Source organism: Vipera berus (genome assembly GCF_964194415.1).
Source record: "Vipera berus genome assembly, chromosome: 3".
Lineage (NCBI taxonomy): Eukaryota > Metazoa > Chordata > Lepidosauria > Squamata > Viperidae > Vipera > Vipera berus.
The window spans coordinates 177,536,005-177,558,706 of NC_138204.1; the positions used below are offsets into that span (position 1 = coordinate 177,536,005).

At 34.6% G+C, this 22,702-nt stretch overlaps 1 protein-coding gene across 3 annotated transcripts; it reads right to left on the reverse strand.

Moving 5' to 3' along the window:
• Nucleotides 1-198: 198 nt before the first annotated feature.
• LOC308665900 (kinesin-like protein KIF20A) lies at nucleotides 199-22,033 on the reverse strand. Of its 3 annotated transcripts, none has more exons than XM_081324246.1 (19): nucleotides 21,985-22,033; nucleotides 19,920-20,039; nucleotides 19,455-19,532; nucleotides 17,514-17,633; nucleotides 16,538-16,676; nucleotides 16,276-16,448; nucleotides 14,915-14,999; nucleotides 14,322-14,516; nucleotides 13,411-13,522; nucleotides 12,416-12,487; nucleotides 11,594-11,740; nucleotides 11,049-11,214; nucleotides 10,140-10,316; nucleotides 8,978-9,117; nucleotides 4,178-4,343; nucleotides 3,656-3,761; nucleotides 3,510-3,577; nucleotides 2,472-2,591; nucleotides 199-1,580 (listed from the first exon to the last, which is right to left on the reverse strand). In XM_081324246.1, exons 2-19 carry the CDS (start codon nucleotides 20,031-20,033, stop codon nucleotides 1,422-1,424), a joined length of 2,337 nt encoding a protein of 778 aa, XP_081180372.1. In that variant the 5' UTR covers nucleotides 20,034-20,039; nucleotides 21,985-22,033; the 3' UTR covers nucleotides 199-1,421. The 3 variants fall into 3 exon arrangements, with proteins under 3 accessions (XP_081180372.1, XP_081180371.1, XP_081180370.1); XM_081324245.1 differs by having other exon boundaries at nucleotides 16,276-16,460; XM_081324244.1 differs by having other exon boundaries at nucleotides 14,915-15,011; nucleotides 16,276-16,460.
• Nucleotides 22,034-22,702: the final 669 nt, after the last annotated feature.

Sequence of the window (22,702 nt, forward strand, 5' to 3'; positions counted from 1 at the left end):
GTTTCTTTAACAAATTAATTCTCCTGGATTTACTTATCTGTTCCAAAATATAATCATCTATCCTGGAGTTTGAGTACATCAAATAGATGTCGTAGCTGTTCAATGATAAAGGATGCTAGAAACTCCCCTTATAAATATCTGGAATATCACAAGTTTTCATTTTTCCTCTAATGTAGCTTCTCTTGTAATCATTACAAGATATTTTCAGTTACATATATTTATTAAATTATCATAAAATAAATTTTTCCATAAAATATTTTCCTAGCTCTTATAGTCCTTTTTCCTTTCCTTGGAACTTTTAAAATGTTTAAAATGAGGACCCAGATTGTTGGGGGCAATTAAGCTGACTTTGTAATAATGCCGCTTAGGGGGTGTGTGAAAGCCCTAATAAGCAGGCATATACATAGAATGAAGCCTACTGCTAAGCTTGTAAGCCGCCCTGAGTCTTCGGAGAAGGGCGGGATATAAATGGAATTAAAATAAAAATAAAAAATAAAATAAAATACATTTTACTATGAACCAATAAATCCATATTTTTTAGAAACCAATTTGGATTTTTAAACAAATACTAACAACTGAAGAGAATGAAATCACTTCTCACTCACACATACCCCATATTCCTCTGACAGCTTAACATCCGCAAAACATCAGTCTCCTTTTACTAATTAAATATATGAAGTTATGCAAATTTAATGTCTCAGGAATTCCATATGTTTTATTTCATTTATTTGAAAAGGGAAAAATTACAGATGTTGAACGTATACAAATGAAATATAATAGTTTATTGATGTCAAACAATTAGTTACAGTAGTATCAAAATATAAACAATGTGTCAATTATTAAAATTGTTGTCCTGGCTGAATTCCTGGGAAGCAAAAGAACAGAGGTAAGGTTGCTTTCTGCACATTTTCACAATGGTTATAAGCCTAAGATATGTGAATGTTTAAGATCTAAATATTACATGCACTGTTATAACAATTTAAAAAATCATTTACAAAAGAGGAAAACCGGAATGAAGGAATTTTAGAAGAAGACATAGCGTTCTTAATGTAAATGTAATTATTATTTAGCATGCTTCCCTCATCTAATATCCATGAGATACATTGGTAGAATAACTCTTCCTGATACAACAGCAAATTCTATGGGTTGTAATCCCACCATCAGGAAGATGGCAAATTTAGCACTGATAAAAATTGCAATTTGTTTCAAGTGAATTCTTTTACGTCCATATTACCATGAACAAAATACAGAACATTTTATTCCTTTCAGATTAAGCTTATATCCCTATGGTTTCCGATTTTATAAGTTTTGGTTCAGTATGTTTATTTCATGTGCTAGCGACACCAATCTGGGTGATGCAGAAGGTGGCTCCTCAGGTTTTTCCAGTTCTTTACTTTTCATTGTCCTAGGACCATCTGTTACTAATATTTCAGACTTGCAAAGAAGCTCTTTTTGGATTTATGTTGTTTAATGCTTTCTGCACCTTTGCTTTCTTTTAATTCTTCTCGCAGGTGAGATAATGTGGCTTTAAGTTCGTGGTCACATTTAGTCGTATTTTGAAGCCCAATGATTTCTTGTTCCTATGAAAGCAAGATTTGTTTAAATAGAATTAAGAACATTGCCTTTTTAAATCCTCTTGTCCTAGTTTCTTCTGAAGTTGCACATCTTAACTGAATAGTTACATATTTTTTTTCTTACAAATATGGGGAAGAGGCACACCAATATTGCTGTCGATTAACATTCTAGTGCCTAATTGTAATGTAGTCACGGGAAACAAAGTAAATAGAATTTAGATGTTCGATCTCATGTGGTTGTTCAAGGTTCTGAAAAGTCACCACAGCCATTTCCAATAGAAAATTATTAACAATCAGGATTTATTCATATCAGAGTATTGTAACTTTAAATAGTGCCTTGAACTCTGAAATTCCATTTAGTGTTTTATATTGGAATTGCTTAGTGACATGGGAGGCATATTCCTTTGATAAATAAGTAAAATTATAAGTGGTCTTTGTTTAACAATAACAATGTGATTTATGACTTTTCTGATAGCTTCCCACAAGAAAAATCAAAGAGGAAGCTGACAGAAAGTGGGAAGTTGCAGTCACATGAGGGTAAGGCTCTCATTTAACAAACCACACAGTCCTGGCTTAACAATGGCAACCAGGACTGCTGGAACTGATGGGACTAAGTGGTGTGGTCATATGTTTTTGGATTTTCAATCTGGTCACTTAAAAATGAAGTCTCCAATCTCAATTAGCATTGTTAAGCGATAAATTACCTATAGTCACAATTACTTTTTAATTGAAAAAGCAAAATCACAGTGAAGAAGTTAAATTGGTTTTAAATAAGGCCGAGAGCACAGAAGAAGCTTTTGGAGAGCGTACCTCAGCATATTATTTTGAGTCTTGTAGCAGAATAGTGCCAAGCTAACATATAGCTCCAAATACATATTGAACAGATATGTGACCAACCTTAAGCCTCACCATCTGCTTTAATGTACTGTCCTCCTCAACTATTTTTCTATATTCTTCTTTGGCATCTTGCAGCATTTCATTTAACTTCTGAATTTTCAATTTCAATGATTTTATTAACTGCAAAACAAAATGTTTGAATATATTGAGAATGATTCTATAATCAACTGGCAACTTATGGCCTTCCATCATGCTACATGAAACTATTAAATGTTTAATAAAATCTCAATATGTTAGGAGTATAACTTTTTCTAATGTGCTGGCAAGTTTTGTGAGTCATATCCAATCCACTGGGAGAAAAGCCAGTTGGGAAAACAAATTTAGCACTAAGATTAAACATTACAATTTGCTTCAAAAGAACCCTTGACCTTCATTGTCTTCCAACTCTTAAAAACTAAGAATTAAACAAGGCTTTAATATACTTCTCTAGATGTTATTGTTGAAATGCCTACTTCACTTTCTTCCCCACTTCTTTGCTTTTCTTTTGTATTTAGATCCTAAGCCTGTAGGTAAGGCAATCCCTACAAAAAGGTTATGAAGCTGGTCTCTTGATGAATCTCCATGTACCAGAAAGCCTCTAGAGCCAACAATTAGTTTTGTGATTGAAGCTGGTCCTTCAATGAATAGCAGAATTATAACATAGCAAATAAGTAAAGTCTATGTAGAGTGAGCCAGGTCACTTCATCCGCAAACCAAACAACACTGGACAGGTTCCTGTCATGCACTGGCCAAGATCCATAGTTAATTTTACACACCCTTGCAATCATTTCATATGTTCATGAAATACTCAAATTAATGCTCAAGGTAGCTTGTCCTATTTTTCAAGATATGCAAATCTGTTTAATAGTACTAAAATTATCTACACTGAAATTGTGTTTTTAAATATTTTTCCATGCATCAATTTAATTGTTTTTTCTATTTTTTCTTTAAAATATTTTTACAATTTTACGTGCTATATATACATATTGATCTATGTAGAGAATGATGCTGATAATGTGCATTTTACCAGTATTTATATAAACAACGAAGTTACGGTACCTCATCTCTCTCTTTACATGGCTTCTGTAAAGCATCTGAAGTTTCTTCCATCATCTTGCATTTAGCATCTGTGAACACCAAACAAGGGTTAGAATACTGACCTACATTCTAAAATGAATGCAAGGCTAAGGACACAGATCTCTTACCTAGATCCATCTTCCATTTGGTAGAGTCTAAACAGGGATTTTCCGAAAGCAGGCTGTTTTGTTCTCCAAGTTGTAGTTTCAGCTCTAGTATGTTCATTTCTCTTTCCTGAGCAATAATATTCTATAATAGTTTAGGGCTTCATACAAATCACACATTTTTAGAAATGCAGCAAAAATCATTTTGAATGTTTTGATTTCCTTAATCAAAATAAAACTTTGTAAAAAGCACAAGAAACTGTTTATGCCTCATGCTTCTTTCTGTTTTGGATTACCAGTATTGAATTTGTAAATAATTTTATTTCTAAAGTTTTTTTTATACTTCTGCTCATTGTAAGCCAGAGATTTTATGAAATTAGGTGGCCATATAAAATGACAAATGTGACAAATAAACAAACCAGGCATTCAGTGTACTCCAAGATATAATTTTATGTTTTACATTTACCAACTATACTTTGGAATAGAATTCCTGGAGCGAACTATACAAAAATGCCAAAATCTATAATAGGTTAAATCCAGACATACCTGAACCTTTTCTTGTTCAGCTATGAATTCTTCTATCGGAACATAGCGTTCTTCTACTTGGTCCATTGCACATGTGTATGCATGCTTCTTTATGGCATCTTTATACATTTCAAATTTATTCTCCAGTTTTTCTTCATAACTTTCTTTCAAATCTTCTAAGCGTTTACTGGATCAGCAAGGTGCAACAACCAGAACACAGGGAACTTTTTAGCACTTAATTATTGCTATATTGAATTGCCTTGCTCAGTTACCTTGATTTCAACTGATAACCATTGAGAATGATCAGTATAATGCTAACATGTTCCAGATTCCAGCTGTTTGGCATTTCCTTTTACATATGGGCTTGCTCAGAATTTACCATATCTGGATCAGGATACAGATGTAAGCTTATGTTAATATTCAACTATATCCCACTTCCCAGATACGTAATGCATCTATAAAAAGAAAATATTTGTAGCTCAGGGGTGAAATGAGGGGTTCTTGGTGCTCTCTTACAGACATTTCATTACCCAAACTTGGTAACATCATTAGAGCCAGTTCAGTGAGCCCCAAGGACCCCTAATGCATCTATCTTATTCCCCACTAGTCAATAGAAAGAATCATCTTCATCAATCCATTTGCCTTGTCAGATCATTTTAGCTTTGCTTGAAATACTTCATAAAGTAAAATCATAAACTCAGTTCCTGATGAAATACATAAGCAAATTCATGCATCATTCTAGGCACAATTTTGCCATTCCATCTCCTTTTCTGAGTGTTTATTTTTTATTTATAACTCTCCAATTTACCCCGAAAGCTTGAATTTTCCAGGTCCTAACAAGGTCTAAACCTATTTAGCTTAGCAAAAGTTGGCTGGGTTCCGCCATCGGCTATGAGAACATTACTGCCAAGCAGTGTCTTTATTTAGCTATTTCTTGAAAATTACTGTACCTCTGATAATTCTATCAAGGGAAATCTTAAATAACCCAGAATTACAGAGTAGAAAAGATTCTGTAATGCTAGTTTGACTCATTATCAAATCCATTAACAAGGGCTGTTAGCGAATTCCTCCCTGCCTGTGTTGAAGATGCGAATGCCAAGGGGACTGAATAATAATAATAATAATAATAATAATAATAATAATAATAATAATAATAATAATATAATAATAATAAATAATAATAATAAATAATAATATAATAATAATAATAATAATAATAATAATAATAATAATAATAATAATAATAATAATAATAATAATTTGGAAGGGACTTTGGAGGTCATCTAGTCCAACCCCCTGCTAAGGCAGGAAACCCTATACCATTTCAGACAAATGGCTGTCCAGTCTCTTCTTAAAAACTTCCAGTGTTGGAGCATTCACCACTTCTGGAGGCAGGTTGTTCCACTGGTTAGTTGTTCTAACTGTCAGGAAGTTTCTCCTTAGTTCTAGGTTGCTTCTCTCCTTGACTAGTTTCCATCCATTGCTTCTTGTCCTGCTTTCAGGTGCCTTGGAGAATAGCTTGGCTCCCTCTTCTTTGTGGCAGCCCCTGAGATATTGGAACACTGCTATCATGTCACCCCTCACCCTTCTCTTCATCAAACTACACATACCCAATTCCAGCAACCGTTCCCTATATGTTTTAGCTTCCAGTCCCCCAATCATCTTTGTTGCTCTTCTCTGTACTCTTTCTAGAGTCTCGACATCTTTTTTACATCGTGGTGACCAAAACTGGATGCAGTATTCCAGGTGTGGCCTTACCAAGGCATTGTAAAGTGGTATTAGTACTTCACGTCATCTTGATTCTATCCCTCTGTTAATGCAGCCTAGCACTGTGTTGGCTTTTTTGGCAGCTGCAGCACAATGCTGGCTCATATTTAAGTGATTGTCCACTAGGACTCTGAGATCTCTCTCACAGTTACTACTATTGAGCAAGGTACCACCTATACTATACCTGTGCATTTGATTTTTCCTGCCTAAATGCAGAACCTTACTTTTTTCACAATTGAATTTCATTTTGTTAGATAGTGCCCAGTGTTCAAGTCTGTCCAGATCCTCCTGTATCTTAAGCCTATCTTCTGGAGTATTGGCTATTCCTGCCAGCTTGGTGTCATCTGTAAATTTGATGAGTTCCCCATCTATCCCCTCATCCAAATCGTTGATGAAGATGTTGAAGAACACTGGGCCCAGAACAGAGCCCTGGGGCACCCCACTACACACTTCCTTCCATGTAGATGCAGTTCCATTGAGGACCACACGCTGAGTACGGCCTGTCAGCCAGCTACAAATCCATCTGGTGGTGATGCTATCTAACCCACATTTTTCTATCTTATCAAGTAGTAGGTTGTGATCTACTTTATCAAATGCCTTACTGAAAACCAAGTAAATTAAATCTACAGCATTCCTCTGGTCCACTAGTTTTGTCACTTGGTCAAAGAATGCAATAAGGTTTGTCTGGCACGATCTGTTTTTGACAAACCCATGTTGGCTTTTAGTGATAACTTTGTTCTCATCAAGGTGTTCGCTGATTTGTTGTTTGATTATCTTTTCCAGAATCTTCCCAGGTATTGAGGTCAGGCTGATAGGTCTGTAGTTTCCTGGATCTGTTTTTTTCCCCTTTTTGAAGATGGGAACTACATCAGCTCTCTTCCAGTCCTCTGGTAGTTCCCCAGTGCTCCAGGATCTTTGAAAAATATAGTTCAGTGGTTCTGAGATCACGTCTGCCAGTTCCTTGAGAACCTTGGGATGTAATCCGTCTGGTCCTGGTGATTTGAACTCGTCTAGGCTGGACAGGTGCTCACTTACCATTTTCTTGCCTATCTTAACTTGCATTTCTATTCTGTTTTTTATGGCACTGGTTTTGGTAGGTTGGACTGTTTTTTCCCTTTGTGTAAAGACAGATGCAAAAAACGAGTTAAATAGTTCTGCTTTCTCCCTGTTGCTTGTCACCTTCTTGCCACTTTCCCCCACTAATGGACCAGTCATTTCCTTAACTTTTTTCTTGTTTCTTATATGTTGAAAGCTTTTTTTGTTATTTTTGACTTTGGTCGCAAGCCTTAGTTCATTTTGAGCCTTAGCTTCCCTCACTTCATCTTTGCAGGCACAGGCTGTTTGCTGATATTCTGCCTTAGTTATGTGCCCCTCTTTCCACTTCCTATACTTGTCCCTTTTATCTTTCAGTTTATCAGAGAGTTCTTTATGCAGCCATGCTGGTTTCCTTTGAAAGCTGTTATTTTTCTTCTTTGTTGGTATTGTGCTAGACTGGGCCTTTATTATCTCACTTTTCAAAATTTCCCAAGCTTCTTGAGTTGTTTTCCCCTTTAGGATTCTCATCCATGGAATTCTTCCCAAGGTCTCTCTAAGTTTATTGAAATTAGCTCTTTTAAAGTCCAAGACTCTAGTTTGGCTGTATTCTATTGCTTGTGCTTCCATAATGTTGAATTCCAATATTGCATGATCACTTCCCCCCAAGGTTCCTGTGGCTTTGACACTTTCTATCATTTCATCTCTGTTAGTGAGAATTAAATCCAATATGGCTAATCCCCTAGTTCCCTTCTCTACTTTTTGGGAGAGAAAGGTGTCTGCTAGGTTTGTCAGGAATCTGTTAGATCTTCCACTTGGTGCAGAATTTGTCTCCCAGTTGATATCAGGGTAATTAAAGTCCCCCATTACTATTGTGATGCGCTTCCTACATACCTTAGTTAACTGACTAGCAAAAAGTTCATCTATTTCCTCTGTTTGGTTGGGCGGCCTATAGTATACACCTATGGCAATGTCATTTTTCCCCTTTTAGCACCTTGTGACTTATTGATCATAAGACAAAAATATGATATAACTAAACCAGTGCTTGTCAACCTCGATAACTTTAACATGTATGGACTTCAACTCCCAGAATTTTCCAGCCAGCCACGCTAGTTAGGGAATTCTGGGAGTTGACATCCACACATCTTAAAATTGCCAAGATTGACAGACACTGAGCTAGAGTTAAGGATTTTCTCTATTACTCTACCTGCACTGTGCCCAAGTTATTGCTAATTTGGGATCACTTTTCTCTGTCTTGTTTTCATCCTAGGCATATACTCTTGAACTCTCCCTTGTATAGAATCTAGCTAGGTGCTCAGCATTGCCTGTCCCTGTAACATATTTCTTGTAAACAAATATTCTTTCTGTTATAATTCTCATTTTCAGGAACTCTCATACACAGAATGCTTTGCCTTCCAAAATCCATTTCTGATTTTTCTTTAACGATACTTCCACTGAATATGAGTGTTTGGTAAACAGCAGTATTTCTTCTCATATAATATTTCATAAAACATAAATGATGTGTAAAGCCTTGGTCTAATAGTCCCTTCCAAATAAATATGCATGAATTGAATTAGCCATGCATTTTAGCTTTCTAAAGATGGGATCACTTTATTGATAGTTGGATAGAATACGGACATGAAATGAAGTATCAAAATTAGAACTTTTAATTCCATAATATACTCCACAATGTTACCAAGCTTTTCTGAGTATTATAGAAGCATAGAAGTGCTCAAAAGACTTGGAAATGATGTGGCTTTTTTTAGAGCAGCCAAAAATATTTAAACAAATTGCCATAAATTTTTAATTTTAATAAAGCAAATTGCAAACCAGTTTTAGGCTAATTATTTTGAAGTAACTGCTACACAAAATTAAATAAGATAGATCAGGGTCTATCTTTGCTGCAGTTTATATTCATAATTAAATGTCTTTTAATTTAACTGCTGGTTCATTTTGCTACTTTTGAAATCAGACAGACAGATGACTTTTGTCAGTCCTACCAATATAACTTCCTTGGCCTACCTCCAAGCTTCTTCTGTTTCCATAAGTTGCTGAAACATTGCTTTGGCCATCTCTTTGCGTATTTGGACTTCAAGGAGTAATTTGCCTTGTCTCTCTGCAATCAGTTTATTCTTTAGCATCTCTGTGGTTTTCAAGAGATCCTATAATACCAACATGAACCACATATAGAAACATGAATCTCAGGCTGTGCAGTACTACTAAAAATGGCCCAATGTACTTCATATATGAGCTGTATTGACTTTAAAACATATTTTACTAAAAGCTTGGCCCAATTAAGTATGTCATCTTTTGTTGTAATAAATGGGGAAAAAAACATTACCATTGCACTGGTAACTGAACATATGGCTGCTATAATTGTTCATGCAGAAGTCAATAGGGTGATTTCTCAACTAAGAATGCATAACATTGTAATGCAGGAATAAATATATACTGTGTACCAGTGACTCCTTGTGTTTTACTGTAAGTTTGCAGGTGTTTCAGAATGAAACTGCTAGGGAAGGAGCATAATGCTTAAATTCCTGCCACTCTTATTTAGCTTCTGAAATTCACTAGTGGTGATGAGCAATTGAATCTTTTTTAAAAAAGTCTTTATTTTGGATATTGAATTCCAGAAAGTAAGCAAATGGGGAGAGGAGGTCTAAATCTATCATAGGCATCCACTCCAGTCTGAATTAAATCTTGTGCAAAAGATGCAGTCATCTTTATTTATATTTGTAGTTCTATAGAAAGGTTCCCAGATAATAAAAGCTATTCCAGTTTCTCAAAAAAAAAATCAGGTTCTTCAAAAGAATGAGGCCTAAATCAGTGACTTTTATTGCAAGATGATCAACCTCCTCTGCTTTTTTCTGACTTCATTTCTACTTTCACATTTTAACTAAATTTACTACTAGTCCTGTAACACAATCAACATGTAGTCCAAGTTTACTTATCAAAGCTTCCAGTCCTTAAATCATAGCTCTTATCTTGCCATGATTTGTTTTGCACATGCACAAACCATCTGGTACATGAATTCAACCATTTTGGATTTACAAATTGCAGCCTATGGTTTACAATTATATGTTTTCCAACCAGCTACAATTTACACAATATTTTTTTGTTAAAGAAAGCACAATGATATTTTTTCCTGAACATACTGTATTGTAAGGAATTGGTTTTTGACTACCTCATGGCTCAGAATAGTAATATCTATTTCCTCATCTTCAGAGGAAGAGGGAATATCGGCATACGTGGGAAATTGCTCAATTGATATTTCATCAAAATGCACTGTAGGTTTATCTTCTCTCCTGCTGTATTTTTGAGGAAAATAATCAAAGAGTTTGTGTTGAAATGTTGGAATAACCTAAAACACACACACACAAAACACATTTTAAGACCGATTAAAATGGAAAGATCATTGTTTTAATTTAATTTTTGTTTTTTTTTTATTTTCTTTGAAAAACTATCAGAGAAATTCTATTAACTTAAGGGAAAAACTTTTAGATCATCATCAAGAGGTAATTTAATGATGGAAAACTGGAGATTCTGCTAGTATAAAATAGATACCGCTAACTTTTTTTACTAGTTCTTACTAGCTTTTTTAACTAGCTTTAGTACTTTCAGCAGTAAATATCTATTCACAGAGTAGATCTATGTACCCTGTCATTCAAAGTTAAACTTTCACCACAAATGTATAATTTTCTATTCTGAAGCAAACAACATAGAATGAGGGAATGTGTGTTCCATTCTATTTGGAAATTGGACAGGCAGTCTGAGGCTGGACGGAACTGGTACCCCAACATCTGTGAATCTATAAACACCACACCTTTTATATATACTTTCTATTGGAAAAATCACTAACAGCAGGTTCAACAATTGAATGCTATTGTCCTCACGCTAAAATCAGTTGCTTGTGTAGTGTGTAGTGCAGGTTAATTTTAATCATCAAAGAAGAAAGGAGTGAGTACAGTCAGCTTTTTAATTCAAACAAGATAAGCTACCATAGAAAACAAATCAATCAATATGGTAAAAGATATAGTAGCATAAGATATGTGATATGCTCACTATATTGTGAAGGATATAGCATCTTTCTTACTTGTTTTGCTACAGCAGAAAACTTCATTACATGAAGTGTTTCTTCATAAGTGGAAGCACACTGACTAACGTTGACAATCATGCAGGCTTTGCCTTTACCACAGAAGAAGGGCTGGAAGAGGCGAGTCAGTTTACTCTCTCGGAAAGGAATGTAAGTTGGTCTTAATCTTGGAATAAAGTTGTATAAATGTTAACTTCAGAATCAGGATAATTTGCAAAATCCAAAGATGTAAGATAAGAGTGAGAGAGAAAGAGAGAGAAACAAAACAAAGTTTTGGATAGCAATTAAAAAGTGTGGTCTTTGAGAAATAATACTGGCAAACGTAATTTGGGAAGTGTACAGTAAACTGTTCAAGGAACACTTCTGAAATATGATACAGATTTTGTATTTTTGTTACCTGCTGCAGTAAACAGTTGTATTATATCATGGTATCATTACAGATTTTTTTAAAGAAACCAAAACTATCCTTTCATACTATTTGAAGTTATTAATGTATTAAACAGTTTTAAATTGAAGTTGTCCCAAGCTTTATCTATATTACTTACTTAGAGTTTTGATTTTGTTTAAGAGCTGCAATGCATTTTCCAAGAATAAGAAGAGAATTATTAATATTGCCAGCTTCTTTCAGTCTGTCTCCAAAGGTTTGAGCTTTATGGCATCTTTCTGAACCAGCCAGGTCACAGAGGGAAAGTCTGTACAAATCAACAACATCTGTTTGATTTCTTTTGATCTTACACTAGATGAAGTAAATGAAGGCCACTGTTTTCATTAAGATAGCTAAACTGTAAGGCTGTAATTGTGAAAATGAGTTCACTTTCAGCTATTATACTACAATTCTGTAGCAAACAAGTATATGCACGTAGTGATTAACAGCCTTATTGCCACTCATTTGGACAACTGCAAAGCAGTCTGTATGAAATTGCCTTTGAAGACTATCCAGAAACTGCATTGGAGTTAAAATGCAGGAGCCTGGCCATTAGTAGGTGCCTGATACTAGCAGCATCTAAAAGCTCTACTGTGAGTCTTGCATTAGCTGCCAGTAAGCTCTAGGTACAATCAAAAGTGATGATTTTATATCACTTATGCTTAGACTACTTTCTCCAACAAGAAAGGCTAATTCCTTCTTTGCAGAATTTAATTAAAACTCTTCTGAAAGGAAGTTTGGGACTAATGGGATGTTCTCAACTATTTCTATTTATGCTTTGGGGGTTGTTATATATTTTTTATATTGTAAATTGGTCACCATGGATGCTTTAATTATGATCTTGCATGGTTTACTGTTGTTAGCTGCTGTAAGTCTTGGAGATTTGACATACAGTCAATTCATCTACACTACTGTATTCTATCATTAGTGAGGTGACACTTACTCAGAGATTCCAAGAGTACGTGGCATATCTTCATCACTCAAAATGAGGAGTCGAATAGAAAATATACTATGACTAAGGAAAAAAACATATATTATGTTGTGTTCTAATCTTTGTCAAGCATTTTAATATTTCACTGTGGCATATAGATAGCATAACTATGATCATCAGTTCAGAAAAGTATTTGAGTAAACTCTGAATTCTGTGAATTCATAGCAAAAAAGAAGGATGTGTCTCAGTAGAGCTCAGATCTACTGGCAATAATACTTAATAGTACTTAGGACAGGTTTACCTTAGTAGTACTTGGGTACTAGAAAAAAATATTTGGATGAATAAATTGATAGCTACATGGATAGGAACATCTAATGCAATTAAACCTATTTCTGTGATGGTGACTAAATATTTCATAGCTATTAGAAAAGCTTTGTAAGGCACATCCAAAGCTTTCACAAGCTGCCAGAACTGACAAATTTTGAGCTTGTTTGCTTTAAACAAGAATGCACATTCAGTGCACAGCTATTGATAAAGTAGCAAGGAATGGTCTCTGATGCACAGGGTCATTTACTCCACTAAACCAAGATGGGGTGACCATTGAGGTTTGGCTGTCCAATGATACAATTAGCTTTCAAGGAGTCCATCTAGTTTCTGGGACTGGACTGGGAGTAGACTGAAGTTCTCTAGTTCTTCCTGTGGTCACTTTCCAGAGTTTAATGGGGGGATGTCATCTGAGCCATGACACTTTCTGCTACTTAGCTTACTTGTTTAATATGGGGGTATTGTTTAACACTCTTGCAGATACTTCACAGTGCTAGGAAAAAAATTGAAATCTGCCAACAATTGTGGGTGGCAGGGTTTGGGTTTTTTTTGCAGTCTTATAGTGTAAGCTATAGCAAACATTGTGTGCATGCTTTCTTTATTCCTTTTCCACCTATTACACTTTGCATTGCGATGTCATTAGCTCAAGGAGGAAGAGCACAACTAAATTAAAAGAAGCAAACCTTCGACTGGATTGCTGGTTCATCTTGGTGCACGCCAAGCTTCTATTCTTATTTCCTACTTTAAGTATTTTACAAGCTTCTTCTGAATTTGTTACATTGACCCATTTTAAATCTGGGGAAGAAGATAACATTAGCACACATTAAAAATGAAACTAATTGTTGCTTCTTTGCAGTGCAATCCTCTACATGAATATTCAGAAAGTACTCCTGCTGTGTTCAAACTAACCCTACTTTTGAGTATGGTGGATAAGAAAATGGACACACATGGGATTCTTTCTTGTGCCTAGAAAACAATTCTGAGGCCTTAAATATAATAAAGAGATGACATAAGATGAGTAAAAGAGAATAAAGTGATAACACAAGTTAGGGTTTTGACTTCTCAGGAAGCCTTGAATCAAGACCAATACAAAAGGCCTGTTTTATTGCGCAGAGTTGTCCTACTGTTTTTGACCTGAAATTTTACCCTAATTTTTGTGACACAGATTTCTATTTATAAAATGATATTTGAATTCTGGCCTGAGTCACATATCCCTAAAAAGAAACCTACATATTCAATAAAGCTGATGTTAAGATTAATCAAATAATCAGCAAATATTATTAATACAAATATAACAAGTTAATACAGGTGTCGTCTTCTATTATGAAAAAGGATTTTCATAAAATAAGAGACTCAAACTAGGTTACTTGCTTTTGAAAAAAATAGCAAACTGTATAAGAAACTGAGTGTTTGTTTACCTGCAATAAGCATTTCTGAATTTGCATAAGAGGAGAAATAGATTCCATCTGCTATTGCAAAAATTGTCTATGCTGGGCAATGTCCAAGAACTAACAACTGAGCTGCCAAAATAATTATTGAAACTGATCTTAGTAATTGTCTAGCTAAACGAATAACAACAAAGTGCCAGTGTTACCTTTAATGTAAAAGTTTCCTCCTTGATCCTCACAGATTCTTAAAACTTTGCGTTTCTGATTTTTCAAGACTGGTAGTAAGTCCAGTAAGTCATAAATATATTCATTATAAATTTCAAAGAAGGAAACCCAAAGTGATGCCAAGGTTTTCTGACCCTTGGTATAAGCCTCTGATTTTACACGTTCAGGTTTGTAATCTGTTTACAAAAGTTTGTGGGACAGCAAAAAAATAAATAGAAGGCAACATTTATTCAACAATGTAATGGCATTTTATTCATATTTATAGATATATTATTATACTTGTTAAATGCTAGTATTAAGGGCCTAATCTCATCCCTAAGGATGCTTCAGAATCTTAGCTTTGAAGAACTTGATGGAAGACATACACCTTTGTTTTGACATTTTCCATATTATTACACAAAATTTCTGCATTTTATATAACTATCTCTCCAGGGGGGAGGGAGGGAGGGAGGGAGGGAGGGAGGGAGAGAGAGAGAGAGAGAGAGAGAGAGAGAGAGAGAGAGAGAGAGAGAGAGAGAGAGAGAGAGAGAGAGAGAGAGAGAGAGAGAGAGAGAGAGAATATTATTTACTTTACCTAACTGATCCAAAGGAAGGGTTGACGAGTTATAGCTGCATGACATTGAATCTGAATCTGAAGGTTTCCAAATATTTTCAGTTTCCTTAAAAAAAACCTATATAGATTAATTATATTTTATTCTTAAGTTATATGAATTTGTTTTAAATTTCTTTAAAAAATTCCACAAACTTTCCATCATTTTTTTTCAAAAAAAGCTGTTATAGCTTCTAATGAATCTAGCATTAAAATGTTTATTCCCCAAAACTTCACATATGTTTTTCTGAGAACACTAAAGCATGTCAATATTTCCCAGAGATTAACATATTGACATGTTTAGCCATTTTCCTGCCTTATATACAGGTGCATGTATTTTTCATACATCATATGGTTTAATCCACAGATGGCAATTTGATTTGATTTGATTTGATTTTATTAAATTTATATGCCACCCTTCTCCCTGAGGACTCAGGGCGGCTCACAACAATAAAAATTAAAAAACAGAGTAAAAAATTTAAAAGAGAATTAAACAATAAATGCAAAATTACAAGACAATTTAACCCAGTAAAAAGCCTAATTAAAAAACGTAGTCAGTCCAGACCCGCTTGTTGGAACAACCAGGTCTTCAGGTCACGGCGGAAGGACCGAATTTGCTGTGTACTAGTAATGTATTTTTAGTCTATTATTCATATAATCTTTAAATAGATATGTAAGCAATCCTGTAAGGTTTTAATCTTTATTTTTAAATATGTGGCTATTTTGATACAAGCAATTCTCCTGTGATGAAAGTTTGAGACCCAGTTATATACGTGGAACTGGAATACCTTCAATACCTTCTGGAAAGCATTCCAACTAATTGAAAAGTTGGAAATACTTGGGCTACATGTTGGATCACTAAAATGATAATTAAAAACATTATTTCATGCATCTTCCTTAAAACAAAAATAGGTACAGATTAGTTTCAATTTAACTCCAGGAATTGTTTTAGCTATTGTTTTATCTATTTTTCTTTAGATGTGTTTTTATATTTAATTTTTGCCAGTAATTTATCTGGTGTATCCTAGGTAAAAGTACGGACTAACATCAAGGCAGAAATCAACTTTCAGTTTAAAGAGCACATACGTGGATTTGCTTAACTCATTCTACGGTTTTTGTTCTGTATAGAAAACACCGCCCATTAAACAATTTTTTCATTGCCTGTAGACTTATTCTAGTCCCAAATTCTGGCTAAATAAAAAGACAACCTGCTCCTATCCTAGGAGCTAAATAAGAACCACAATGAATTACACAGAAAATTTTAGTTAGGGTTATGTGGAGTTTTGCCTATGAAGCCTTTTATGACTTTTGATACATGATAATACCCAACATATTGGTCCACTTACCTCTTTCAAAGAAAAAAGAAGTGCAGCTTTCATGGATTCTTCTTGTTTAACTTGCATATCATTTAGCTTCTTGGTAAGATTACTGAAGCAAGGTTTTAAATTCATCTTTGAATACTGTCTTCCTTTTATATGATTAAAGATCATATCAAGGGAACGAGGAAGAATGCCACCATCTTTTGGACAACCTAAGGATATAATTAATTTTGTTTCTTTTCATGTTGTATATTAGAAAATGTTCTGAATTTTGAACCTCAGATTATACCTTGGACAGTGAAACTTTTGCCTGCATTAGTAACGCCATAAGTAAAAACAAGCCCATTTCTTCCATCAAGGTAAGCTTTTACAATATCTTTCATTGTGCCTTCAAAAAATTCATTTTGCATTGTATTTGGTCCAAAAACCTACACAGAAAATACAAGTTATTTTCAGAGACAAATTAAACAGTATGCATGAGAGCTTTACAAACAATATTTACAACCTTTCTTTACTTTTTCTTTTTGAGGAATGTGCAGATTATTCTAAAAATACTTTTACTAGTTTTTTTCCACCTCTTTTCATCAAGTTTTCCATTTTTGAAACCACAAGAAAAACCTGCATTGGCTTTAGAACATTATTTAACATAATTATGATATATAGATATTAGATAGAAAGTTCCCTTGGGAATATTGACTCTGTGCTGAAAAAAATTAACATCTTTTCCACCTAGATAGTTCAATTCACAAAGCAACATAATGCATGTTGGGTTTTCCACTCAAAATAGCACTTGTGGAAAATAAATTATTTTAGCTAAGAAAGGCTGAAAAGGTTAATCCTCAAATTCAAATGCTGTGGTTCTGATTTAAATTGAAGTCTCCAGTAACTGCTGTTAGAAATGGTCATGTTTACATATCTTTTATACAATGTTAGATTGGACTAGAGGATGTAGTAGCCACTCTGATTTTAAAAGCTTTGATTCCACTGAAATAATGAACAGTGTGTGTCCCTTAAGATAATATTGTTGGTTACTTGGTTACTACTGAAAACTAACTTGTACTTAATTATATAGTATATAAAATTGTATATTTGTATATTTAAGACTGCAATTTCTTACAAATTACTTAAGAATGTACTGTATTCAACTTAATAAACTAATTAAAGACCTGAAAAAGTAGGAAGCAAAAAAGGATGTTTTGACACTATTTTATGTGCTTTTCAAAACTCTGAAATTTGGGCCATGGGGGGAGAGAGGGACAGTTTACCTTTGTGAAGGTGAATTGATGTGCAGACTGTCCAATCTTCTTTTCGTTATTCTTTATTTGCGCCAATTCTTTTGGAGCCTGAAGTGTTACTGTCTCTTGATTTTCAATAATTAAGCAGTCCTTAATACAAAAAACATTTTAATATCCTTTACAAATCATTTAAATTTAAATGATATTACACAATGAACAAGATATGCAGTATATGCAAACCACTTGTCTTATCCATCTAGTGTTCATGACACCTCAATGGAGTCTAGAATTGTAGCAATAGCAACTTTAATTATAATAATAATAATAAAGTTGGAAGGGACCTTGGAGGTCATCTAGTCCAACCCCCTGCTCAGGCAGGAAACCTTATACCATTTCAGACAAATGGCTGTCCAGTCTCTTCTTAAAAACTTCCAGTGTTGGAGCATTCACCACCTCTGGAGGCAGGTTGTTCCACTGGTTAATTGTTCTAATTGTCAGGAAGTTTCTCCTTAGTTCTAGGTTGCTTCTCTCCTTGATTAGTTTCCATCCATTGCTTCTTGTCCTGCTTTCAGGTGCTTTGGGGAATAGCTTGAGTCCCTCCTCTTTGTGGCAACCCCTGAGATATTGAAACACTGCTATCATGTTGTTGATTGGGGAACTCTGGGAGTTGAAATCCATACATCTTAACATGGCTAAGGTTGTTAAAACTATTCTATACCAAGAGTAGCTATTTTCTGATACACATTCAGGCAGGAGGATAAACATATTTAGATTTTAGGATTTAAATATTATGGCCTATTGTACCTTTTTAACTTACCCAGTTGTTTACTTTATTTGTATGGTTTATTCTTAAAATACATTAGTTATCTTATAGCTAAAAATATCTCATAGTGCTGCTCAATTAAAGCACAACATAATCCATATAAATACAATCAATATAGAAGCATATTAAAAAGAATTAAAAATAACAGTCTTATGCAGAAATCAAATTATTTAAAAGCATAACAGGAGAAAAAATCAAGTTAAATTAAAATACTTTTAAAGGCGCAAAATTAAAATCCATACCAAAAATGTTTCCTAACTGAAGAGCTCCTGCTAAAACAAGTGGCTGCCAAGTAGCTATCCCTATACTGTACATAAAGGTAAAGGTAAAGGTTCCCCCGCACATGCGTGCTAGTCGTTTCCAACTCTAGGGGCCGGTGCTCATCTCCGTTTCAAAGCCGAAGAGCCAGTGCTTGTCCGAGGACGTCTCCGTGGTCATGTGACCGGCATGACTAGACGCCAAAGGCGCACGGAGCGCTATACTGTACATATAGACTTAAAAATAGTAATTGGGACCAGCAACTCTGTTGCCAGGCAGCATGATGTCACATGACCACACTGGCTTACAACAACTGTGTCAGTTCTGGTTTCTGTCATTAAAAGAATCTTGCACAGTTGTTAGGCATGATGTCACATGATTGCCGTTAGCAGCTACTGCCGGTTTGCCCACTGACTTTTCTTGTTGGAAACCAGCAGTGAAGCTCACTAATGGCGATCATGTGAGGTTATTGTGATGCACTAATTGCAAGTTGCTTACCAAATGTCTGAATTGTGATCACATGACCGCAAAGGCACTGTGATGGCTGCAACAGGACTAGTTGTAAGTCTCCTCATTCAGTCCCATGGTAGCTTCAAATAACACTGTACAAGTGGTCATTAAATGAGGAACCCCTGTAGCTTACCACATGAGAGTCATAAAATCAGGCCTACAGCAATGATCTCAGAACTCAGCTGGAAGAGACATACACTGGAAGAGACATACTTCCATTAAAAGGCAATCATAGGCAAATCAATCTAGTAGTATAGTGTAGGTGATACTTAGACAATGATGATAAAAAAAACAATCTAAAAGCATGTTAAGAAACCAAAATAGTGAAAATAACAGTTTTAGATTACTTGTTCTGAATATACAAATGATGAACAACAAACCTGGTTTTCATTATTTTCAAGCTCTGCCTTTGAGAAGGGCCGAACTCTCAAGTAAACTTTCAGTGGCTGATACAGTTCCTTAAAGAAGAAATTAATAAAGATATAAATGTCTATTTTATCCTTTAGAATTACTAGTCTTGAATAGTCTACCATTTACTTTCTGACTTGCCTCAACTTTACTTTTGTGCCTAAAAAATTATTTCTTTGAAACATTTGAAACTGCATCTACATGGAAGGAAATGTGTAGTGGGGTGCCCCAGGGCTCTGTTCTGGGCCCAGTGCTCTTCAACATCTTCATCAACAATTTGGATGAGGGGATAGATGGGGAACTCATCAAATTTGCAGATGACACCAAGCTGGCAGGAATAGCCAATACTCCAGAAGATAGGCTTAAGATACAGGAGGATCTGGACAGTCTCGAAATCTAGACGAACATTCTTAGTGGTTAAACAGAAAGTCATCTACCTTCACTTCTTCTTGTTCTTCAGGAGTAGATAATTCAGACAATTCTTCACAAGATACTGCTTCTACCATGCCACACCCCATAAAAGCAGTTCCATAATTTTCTTGGCAATTCATTCTTCACTATATGACAGCAGAAAAGAAAAATCCTAGCTTGTACAGAATATCCTTTTTAACCAACCCCCCCCCTGTAGTTAGTGTTATGAACCTAGTATTATTAGACAACTAATTATAATGTAATTTTTAAATTATCATAAAGATCCATTGATTTCAATTCAAATCTACTTAATCATTCAGGATACAAACCAATGAATCTAAAATTCACCACAAATGCTAAACTAAGAATACTTGGGAGACATTGCAGGTGGTGCAGTTAGTTGATTTTGCCTGGGTTAAAGAAACAAACTAGGATTGAGCCCTAACGCTGCAGAATAGACTAATCAAAGTTGATCAAATTTCTTGCAGAATGGCAGACCACTTATATATACTTGGATTTGTCCAGGAAATTGTTATGCTCAAGGGCTTTTTATTTTTGCTCAGTTAGTTGATTTTGGAGGATGAAAACTGCTTGGAGGGAAGATCATTGGGAAACATCAGGGCTATGAGCTAGCAGGAAGTCAAAGTAACATAAAAATATTTATAAATAAAAATAAAGTACTTCTATACTGTTGTACAAAACCAAATACTCTACCTGTATCCATGAAGATACCAGAATTTAAGCTTCTCTTTATTAAAGATAAATAGTTCTTTGAATCTCACCAAAACAAGAAAAAAAATCATATGTAGCATAAGATAAAACTATGGCCTAAAATAACCATGTATTAGCTTTAAAGGTAATAAAAAAGAACTTGCAGCACATCACAAAAGTAATTTAATGATCATTGCATGGCTGTAAGATCAATACTGTATAAAACTGCATCATTGCTTTAGCAAGAAATGGAAATTAATTTTGACTTAGCTCCATATCCCATTTTTGCTTCAACTGACTTGCTTCCGCATTTTCAAAACCAAAAGTCTTGCGTTTATGTCCTGGCCTGGTAACCATAAGAATGGAATTCCAGACCAAATGAATGTCTGCTTGAATTTGTAAACTAAGTTTAATTCATTTCCAGTCCTTGTGGAATTATTTAATAAAGTGAAAATTGGCTACATTATCAAGCCACTTTCAATGGTCCCAGATCTTAGGAAATATCTATTCAAGATCTCTTTCAAATTGGCATTGATGCTTACTAACCTGTAGGTGGCAAACTATCAAGAAGTCAGTTAAATGAGTACATTATTATTTGAGAAACAGGATCTAAAACAAGAATAAATTCTTGCCCTGTAAGTTTTCCAGATTTTTTTAGGACCAATTATGTTACTTTGGTATGGGTTTGTAAAAATCAAAACATTTAAGGCTGTTATCCCAGAGATGCTTTTTTCACAAGGCAACTGGACTTTGTTGTTTTTCTTTGAAGATGTTTCGCTTCTCATCCAAGAAACAACAAAGTCCAGTTGCCTTGTGAAAAAAACTGAGAATCTCCATAGACATTTAGCAATGTTAGTAGTAAACTACAAATAAATCACTAGTAAACTACAAGTAGAATTCCAAAGAATAATAGATAAGAGCCTCAGAACCTAACCATATGGTAGTTGTTTTTTTATGACACTAATAATACAGATTCTATGTTAAAGAGAACCTGGTTCAAAAAATATACTCCTTAATTATAATTGTTCACCCAGATACATATTTTATATATTTTCCTCATTTCAGGCTTAACCTTTACATTAAATAAGGGTTTTTTTAGGTCTTTCACACATATTACACCTTAAATTGCTTAGTTTGATAATGGCTTAATATGTTCAGTAAACCCAGCCATTGTAGGTTTAACAAACCATGGTTGAAACAAATCATAGCTTAATACAGTATATCACCACAGTCAAATTAGCCACAAACATTTTCAGGATAAGCTTTATTAAAGTGAACTAGATTCTCTAAATAAGCATACATAACACTTTTTTTCTCTACAAATTGTTTATAGATATTAGAAATGTTTAAATTCTGTTTTTACCCTGAACTATATTTTACCTGTTTTGATTTTTCTGGAAGTTACAGACATAGAAGCACAGCCTTTTTATTTAAAGGTTTGTTCCCCCCCCAGCAAATGTTATTTTATATAAGTGACTGCTGGCCAATTAAAAACCAGCAAGTAAATTTATGCTTATATGCCCTCCCCATATTGTACTGATACTTCTGGGAGTGGCAGCTGTGTAATCTCCATATTTGACTGTAAGCTTAATTGAGCAGACTTTTGCCTAAACAAGTTATTGGGCTGTAAATATTGTATATACTGCATATAAGCATTTATATTTAGAAGTTATCAGCAGAGGTGTAGTTTTTGTGTCCATAGATGTTTAGTGAACATATTTTTTGAGGTAGTAGTTTCAGTAGCCTTCAGAACAGGCTAAACTTTGTAAAGAACAAAGGAATAAAGTGTTTCTGGTTAATATGAGCAGGTGCATATATTTAACATTTTTAGAGCAGTGTTTCTCAACTTTAAAAACTTCCAAGATGTGTGGATAGGCTGGGAAATTCTGGGAATTGAAATCCACACATCTTAAAGTTGCTAAGATTTGAGGAACTCTGGTTTAGAATATGGGGGAGGGGGGTCTTGCACATTCCCCAAATACCTGCCACAAATCATTTATTACAACAGTATTACAAAATACCTATTTATCAGAAGTCAACCTGTTGCAGCTGCTCCCACAAGAGAAAAAAAGGGGGGGGGAAAGAATCTAATAGTTTA

Excerpts from the sequence above, each read along its gene's own strand:
- LOC308665900 (XM_081324244.1), bottom strand. The coding sequence starts at position 20,033 with ATGAATTGCCAAGAAAATTATGGAACTGCTTTTATGGGGTGTGGCATG. Across the intron at positions 16,461-16,537 it reads CAAAAGTTTCACTGTCCAAG|GTTGTCCAAAAGATGGTGGC; the intron begins GTATAATCTGAG and ends TTATATCCTTAG. Across the intron at positions 3,578-3,655 it reads CAAATGGAAGATGGATCTAG|ATGCTAAATGCAAGATGATG; the intron begins GTAAGAGATCTG and ends TGGTGTTCACAG.